This window comes from Penaeus chinensis, chromosome 24 (assembly GCF_019202785.1).
Source record: "Penaeus chinensis breed Huanghai No. 1 chromosome 24, ASM1920278v2, whole genome shotgun sequence".
In the NCBI taxonomy this organism is placed as follows: domain Eukaryota; kingdom Metazoa; phylum Arthropoda; class Malacostraca; order Decapoda; family Penaeidae; genus Penaeus; species Penaeus chinensis.
The window spans coordinates 23,162,467-23,172,466 of record NC_061842.1 but is presented as its reverse complement, the minus strand read 5'-3'; the positions used below and the strand labels follow the sequence as shown (position 1 = coordinate 23,172,466).

Below are 10,000 nucleotides of genomic sequence, written 5' to 3'. Positions count from 1 at the left end.
GGAGGGAGGGAGGGAGGGAGGAAGGGAGAGAGAGAGAGAGAGAGAAAGAGAGAAAGAGAAAGAGAGATAGAGAGATAGAGATAAAGATAAAGAGATAGAGATAAAGAGATAGAGATAAAGAGAAAAAGAGAAAAAGAAAATGAGAAAAATAAAGAGAGAGAGAGAGAGAGAGAGAGAGAGCGGAGAGAGAGAGAGAGAGGAGGGGAGGGGAAGGAAGGAGGGGGGGAGGAGGGAGCGAGAGAGAGAGGGGGGCGAGGGAGAGAGATAGAGAGGGGGGGAGGGGAGAGGGAGGCGAGAGAGGAGGGGGGGAGGGGGGGAGGGGAGAGGAGAGAGAGAGAGAGGGGGGAGAGGGAGAGAGAGAGAGGGGGGAGAGGGGAGAGAGCGGGGGGAGAGGAAGAGAGAGAGAGGGGGGGAGGGAGAGAGGAGAGAGGGGGGGAGCGGGGGAGGAGAGAGGGGGGGAGAGGGGAGAGAGAGAGGGGGGGGTGGGGAGAGGGGAGGAGGGGAAGGAAGGGAGGGAGGGGAGGAGGGGGAGAGAGAGAGAGGGGGGAGAGGGAGAGAGAGAGAAGGGGGGAGGGGAGAGGGAGAGAGAGAGAGGGGGGGGAGGGGAGAGGGGAGAGAGAGAGGCGAGGGGGGAGGGGAGAGAGAGGAGGGGGGAGGGAGAGAGAGAGGGGGGAGAGGGGAGAGCGAGAGGGGGGGAGGGGAGAGGAGAGAGAGGGGGAGCGGGAGAGAGAGAGAGGAGAGGGGGAGAGGGGAGAGGAGAGCGAGAGGGGGGAGAGGGAGAGAGAGAGAGGAGGGGGGAGAGGGGGGAGGGGAGAGAGGAGAGGGGGAGAAAGGGGGAGAGAGGAGAGAGGGGGGGGAGGGGAAGAGAGAGAGAGAGAGGGGGGAGAGGGAGAGAGAGAGAGAGGGGGGGGGGGAGGGAGAGAGAGAGAGAGAGGGGGGAGAGGGAGAGAGAGAGAGAGAGGGGGGAGCGGGAGAGAGAGAGAGAGGGGGGAGCGGAGAGGAGAGAGGGGGGGAGGGAGAGAGGAGAGAGAGAGAGAGAGAGGGGGAGAGGGAGAGGGGAGAGAGGGGGGAGAGGGAGAGAGGGAGAGAAGGAGAGAGAAGAGAGGGGGAGAGGGAGAGAGAGAGAGGGGGAGAGGGAGAGAAAGAGAGGAGAGAGAGAGAGAGAGGAGAGGAGAGAGAGAGAGAGAGAGGAGAGAGAGGGAGAGAGAGAGGGGAAGAGAGAGAGAGGAGAGAGAGAGAGAGGGAGAGAGAGAGAGGAGAGAGAGAAAGAGAGAAGAGAGGAGAGAGAGAGAGAGAGAGAGGAGAAAAACAGAGAAGGAGAGAGAAAAGAAAGAGAGAGAGAGAGAGAGAGAGAGAGAGAGAGATGGAGAGAGAGAGAGGGGAGAGAGAGAGAGAGAAAGAGAGGGAGAGGGGAGAAAGAGAGAGAGAGAGGGGGGAGGGAGAAAGAGAGGAGAGGAGGGGGGAGGGAGAAAGAGAGAGAGAGGGGGGGGAGGGAGAAAGGAGATGAGGGGGGGGGAGAAAGGAGAGAGAGGGGGAGGGGAAAGAAGAGGGGAGAGGGGGGGGAGGGGGGGAGAAAGGGGTGAGAGGGGGGGGGAGGGGGGGGAAAGAGAGAGAGGGGGGGGGGGAAAAAAAGAGGAGAGAGGGGGGGGGGGGGAAAAAAAGGAAGAGAGGGGGGAGGGAGAAAAAAGAGGAAGAGGGGGGGGGAGGAAAGAGAGGAGAGAGGGGGGAGGGAGAAAGGGATACGGGTGCAAACTGCATTGTCAATATTCCTAATGTGCAATCCAATATCATGAATTTCTAATGATTCAATATTTTACCCCACCTTTCTTTCACAAGTTTTCCCTAAAAAATAAGATCCTTAACCCCTTGCCGACAGGTACAAAGTGTAGATACGTGCTATGCCCACTGTTAGTACTTGTTTGATTGTTTTTACACATAGATGGTTACACTTGTATAAATTTACCCCAAAGGGGCCAGTTAGGTAGCCTGTCTTGCCCGTTCAACCCCTTTCTTTTTTTTTTGAAATTTATTTGTTATCTTATTTGCTGTTACTAATGTAAAAATATTATAATTATAAAGTTTATAATAAAATAAAACCTTTGATTTCAAAGCACTAATAAAAATTTCCCTTTTAACCGCCAAAATTGCAATCGGGGGCCCGGGCACAAGGTCTCCCAATTGACAAATTTGAGGGGAATTCTAGCGAGCCATCAATGGGCAGGGGCATTTCACCCAAAAAAAAAAGAAATAGGTCCAGCATTTTCCTGGCCGCATTGGGTTAACCCAATGGTTTAATGGGCATGGCAGACGTACATGCATGTCCATTGTAAGCATTTTTTTTCCCGTGGCATGTGGCTAATGTGATTATAATATTAATGGGTGGATGTGTGTGTTGATTTATAATCACACAAACACACACACACCACACACCCACACACACAAAACACACCACACACACAAAACACGTTTTGTTATAATATATAAACATGTATTTTATATATTTTATTTATATATATATACATTATTTTATATATATATTTTATTTTATACACCCATATTTCATTTATAATTTATATATATATAAATATTTATTATATTTCATATATATATACTGTTTTATTTTTTATATTAATTATATATTACATTATAATTATATACTTATATTTTACATTTATTATATACATATATATATACATATATATACTAAATTTTATAATTTATTTACATATATATACACATATATATTTCATTTATTTATAATATATATATAACATATACATAATATATTTTAATAATATATATATATTCATATACATATATATAATACATATTTAATATTTATAAATTATATCATTTATATATTTTATTACATATATATTCATACAAAATTTACATATATATAAATAATATATACATATATATATAAATATATTATACATATATATATAATATATATATATAATATTATATATTATATATTTTACACTATATATATATAAAATATATATACATATATATATATATATTATATATATATACATATATATTTTACATATATATATTATATATATATATTACATATATATATAATATATATATTAATTATATTATTATAATATATATATATTTATATATACTTATATTACATATATATATAATATATATATATACATATATATTATAATAATATTATATACATATATATTATAATATATTATATATATATATATATAATATTATATATATATACATATAATACATATATATTTAATATTATATACATATATTTAATATATATATACATATATATATAATATATATATATTATTATATAACATTTTATATATTATATATTATATAATTATATATCATATTATATATATATACATCATATATAATTATTTATATTATACATATAATATAATTATATATATTTCTATTATATATATATACATATTTTTATATTATATATATAATATATATTATTATATATATACATATATTTACATATATATATTATAATATTCATATACATTATATCTAATTATATATATAATATACATATACATATATAATATATATATAATATACATATACATTATATATATATATAATATAACATAATATATTTATACATATTTATAATATATATAATTATACATAATATATACATATATATAATATATACATATATTATACATATATCATTATATATTATAATAATATAATTATACATATATATAATATACATATAATATATATTATTATATTACATATATATTAATATCATATACATATATATTATATATATACATATATATAATATAAAATATACAATTATATTATATATATACATATATATTAATATAATTAATATATATTATATATATAATACATATATATAATATACATTTACATATATATAATATACATATAACATATAATATTATATATATATATACATATATATAATATACATATACATATATATTATAATATATATATATTACATATATATTAATATAATTTATACATATATATTATATATTATTTATATACAATATTATTATATATATATACATATATATATAATTTATACATATATTTTATATATTATACATATATATTATATATATATAATTATATATAATATATCATATTATACATATATATTATATACATATAATATATTTTATATATATATTATTATATATATATATAATATATATTATACATATATTCATATATATTATATATTACTATTACATATATTAATATACATATATACATATTATATATTATTATTACATTATATATAATTTACATATAATACATATATAAATATATATACATATATATAATATATTTATATACATTATAATAATATATATAATTACATTATATATATATATATACATATATATATATATATACATATATATATAATATATATATACATATATATAATATATATATACATATATATAATATATAACAATATATACTATATTATATAATATATATACTATATATTATATTATACATTATTCATTATATAATATATTATACATATATATAATATTATACATTTATAAATATATATAATATATATTATACTATATATATAATATTACATATAACATATATATAATATATATATATACTTATATATATAATATTCATTATACATATATATATAATATATATATAATATATATATAATATATATATACATATATATATTATATATATTACTATCTATAATAATATATATATACATATATAATAATTATAATTACATATATATAATTATATATAAAATTATATTATACATATATATATATATATTATACATATATAATTATTATACATATATATAATATATATAATTATATTATTACATATATATAATATATATATACATATATAATATATATATAATATATATAAAAACTTAATATATTTAAATATAAAATATATATAATATATATATACATATATATAATATATAAAATAAATATAAAATATATATAATATACATTATATAGTACATATATATACATATATATATATATATAATATATACATTTAATAAATTATGAAATATATATATTAAATACATTTTAATATATTATAAAATTTATATAAAAATAATATATCCCTATATAATTTATCAAAAATTATATATTATATACATATAATATATATTAATATTTAAATATAAAAATATATATATATATTTATATATATAACATATAATATATATTATATACATATATATTTATATATAATATATATTTATACTTATAATATATATATATATACATATAATATTTTATATATATATACATATTATAATATATATATATATATATATATTACTTATATATAATATATATATACATATATATTAATATATATAAACATATATATAATATATATTTTACATATTATAATATATTTATACTTATATATAATATATATATACATATTATAATATATATATAACAATATATAATATTTATTTATACATATATATAATATATATATACTATATATTAATATATATATTTTACATATAAATATATATTATATATACAACAACACACACCCCGTGTGTATTTAATATATAACACGTATTTAATATATACACACGTTTTATATATGTATATTGTATATAATATATATATATATATATTTATATACACATAATTAATATATATATACATATAATAATATAGATATAAACTATATAATTATATTTACATACATACATACACACAAACACAAAACACACACACACAAACAACACCCCGTTTTTATAATTATATATATATAAATTTATATATATATAATAATATTATATATAAATATATATATATATTTTTAAAATATATATATATACATATATATATTAAATATATATTAAAATTATATATATTATGTATATATATAACATATATGTATATCTCATTGGAAACGGGTACAGAAAACTAACAAAAACTCTACGTTTGGGCGAACCCGGAAACGGGGCCGATTTGAGCGCCGTTTTCGGTACTTCAAGCCGAATCTTTTGCCTCGGAGCACTTTGGTGCCCCACCGCAGCGGACAGCCGCATGCCACATTTCGAGCATATTGTTTTAAGGGAAACCCATAGGCGTGACCCGTCGCCATTTGGGATATATATATATGCATATATATGTATACATGTGTGTATATATATATATATACATACACACATAAATATATGTATATATATACAAATATATATGGATATATATACACATAACATATTTTATATATATACACATTATATGTTTATACACATATATGTATATAAATATATAACATATAAGGGATATAAAATTTTTTAAAAAAATTTGTATATTTAAACACACAATATATGTTTATATACACACACAAAATATATATGTATATATATACCATGAATAGTTTTATATACAATATATATGTATATATAACATATATTTTTATATATATACGCACATATATATGTATATATAAACAAATATATTATTTATATATATATTCCACCACATGTATATTCATATTCATATTTATATAATACACATATATACACATTATATACCACACATAATATATATTTGTGTGTATTATATATGAATATTATATAAAAAACAAATTTTACGTGTGTGTGTGTGTGTGTGTGTGGGTGTTATATATATATATACATATATCACACACACAAACACACATACACATTAAATATGTATATATACACATTAGCCACATGCCACTGGGGAAAATGCTCATAGTGGGCTCACAGCCCATTGACATTAGGTTAATACATATATATATAAACAATATGTATGTATATATATTATGTATATATAACATTATATATATATATATATGTTATATATATATATATATATATATACATACACACACACATATTAATGTGCATATATATATATATAGATATATATATATATATATATATATATATATATATATACATATCAATATGCATATATGTACATGTCAATGTATGTATATATATACATACATATATATATATATATATATACATATACACATATACATATATATACATATACACATATACATACATATATATACGGTAAATGTTACCGAGAGGGACGCTTCCTCTCAGAGACTAAGTTCCAAAATCAGATTTTTTGTTTGTGACACTTCTCACCGGTGTTTCGGAACTAATGGCGGGCTGACGAAAGGGGTCAAATCTCCCGGGGGAAAAAACGCACATGCGCATATGGTTATTGTGCAAAATGGTGTAAATAATTACCAAAGCACATAAAAGAAGTATAATAAAAGTAAAACAATTCATTTTAAAAACACGAATTCGGGGAAAAACAGACCCCTTTGGGAATTACAAAATAATAGTTTTCACAAAGCGCGTGTAATACATGGATACTTCGTAGATCGCAATAAAGGAGGGTTTCGCGTCACATTTGTTTTGGTCCTGGCAAGGTAAACATGGATGGGCACTTAGCCTCAGAGAGGTGCCATGCAGAGCCTATTTTTGTAATTTCCCGGGAAATATGAGGCCGCTGCAGATTTAGTTGTATAGATTCCTACTCTTTTATGCTCTACAAGATGGCAATGTCCATTTTGCTCTACCTCTGTGCGTCGCTCTCGGTAACATTAACCATATATACATATACACATATACATATATATATGCATATACACATATACATATATATATGCATATACACATATACATATATATATGCATATACACATATACATATATATATGCATATACACATATACATATATATATGCATATACACATATACATATATATATGCATATACACATATACATATATATATGCATATACACATATACATATATATATGCATATACACATATACATATATATATATGCATATACAAATATAATATATATATGCATATACAAATATACATATATATATATATGCATATACAAATATACATATATATATATGCATATACACATATACATATATATATATGCATATACAAATATACATATATATATATGCATATACACATATACATATATATATATATGCATATACACATATACATATATATATATATGCATATACAAATATACATATATATATATATGCATATACAAATATACATATATATTATATATATATGCATATACATTATATATATATATATATATATAATTGCATATACACATATACATATATATATGCATATACACATTAATTATATATTGCATATACACATATACTATTATATATGCATATACACATATACATACATATATGCATATACACATATACATATACACATATACATATATATACATATTCATATATATATATATATATATATATGTGCATATCAATGTATACATGTGCATATCAATGTATACATGTGCATATCAATGTATACATGTGCATATCAATGTATACATGTGCATATCAATGTATACATGTGCATATCAATGTATACATGTGCATATCAATGTATACATGTGCATATCAATGTATACATGTGCATATCAATGTATACATGTGCATATCAATGTATACATGTGCATATCAATGTATACATGTGCATATCAATGTATACATGTGCATATCAATGTATACATGTGCATATCAATGTATACATGTGCATATCAATGTATACATGTGCATATCAATGTATACATGTGCATATCAATGTATACATGTGCATATCAATGTATACATGTGCATATCAATGTATACATGTGCATATCAATGTATACATATGCATATCAATGTGTGTATACACACACACACACACACACACACACACACACACACACACACAACACACACAAGGACATTAATGTGTATTATATATGTACATACTTATGTATATATACATACATATTAATGTGTATATATACATACATATTAATGTGTATATATACATACATATTTATGTAAATATATATACATATTAATGTGTATTTTTGTACTAACAACACAAGCTGTATTATATATATATATATATATATATATATATATATATATATCATTGCTAAATAATAAATTATCTACTACACTAGGTTACATTACAGATCATCATGATAGTTTGGACATGTGCTGATCAGTATGAATAACATTTGACCCATGGACTAAAATTAAAATGTTCCTGGGGACAGACTATTACTGCATACTGGCAATTTATCTTTATAGTATGGACACACTGAGCTAGGGGAAATGAAAGATGATAATCTTCAGAGGACAAAATTATTAAGTTGTCAGTACAAGAAATAATCTGAAAACACAAACGCTAAGTTTCAGGTCTATCTTGCAGTGGATTCCGAGGTGGAGACGATGTTCGCTGGGAGGGGGGTGTTGGGGGTCAGGGCCCCCATCAACTCTCTGGGTACACCCAGTCATGGGATCTAAGATTGCTGACTTAATTGTGACATTGAGTTCAGAACTTATTCTGGTGAGTGGATCTGTTTTGTTAAGAAGTACCCACACTGGCTATTTACATTAGCAAAACTGGCTAGCCTGATGGTTTCTACCACATTGTATTGCTTGCTTGATCATTGTTATATTGTTCAACATATTGAGAAAGACTGAAAAGTGAACTTGGAGGTGCTGCCACCTTGACTGATAATGTCTGGAACTTGACAAACTATTATAGAAAGGTAGTCTGTGACAGTGCCAATACAGAATCTTACATGTAAGAATTTAATCTGTCTATCTGCTTGAGATTAAGATGAATTTCCAATACATCAATCTTATCCAGATGGGAAGGAAACATGGTACTTTCCAGCAGTACAAATAAATAAAAGCCTAATGAGAATCTACCTGAGTAATATACTGCAAGGAACCTTCCAAGGTAAGATACCTATGGAAAAGTAAAAAAGAACTTCTGACCACCCACCGCACATGATGATAATAACCAGAAAAACATCAGATTTTACAGCAAAGAAAGTTTGCTTCAAGAGAGTACATTCGTA

General features: G+C 27.3%; 1 protein-coding gene across 1 annotated transcript in view; it reads right to left on the bottom strand.

Annotated features, from left to right (window-relative positions):
• The window catches only part of LOC125037891 (clathrin heavy chain 1-like), a 63,817-nt gene that overhangs the window by 49,823 nt on the left and 3,994 nt on the right, over nucleotides 1–10,000 (bottom strand). The window contains exon 7 of the mRNA XM_047631129.1: nucleotides 9,318–9,518. Within this exon, the coding sequence (XP_047487085.1) occupies nucleotides 9,318–9,518 (201 nt within the window). The remainder of the gene's footprint in view (nucleotides 1–9,317; nucleotides 9,519–10,000) is intronic.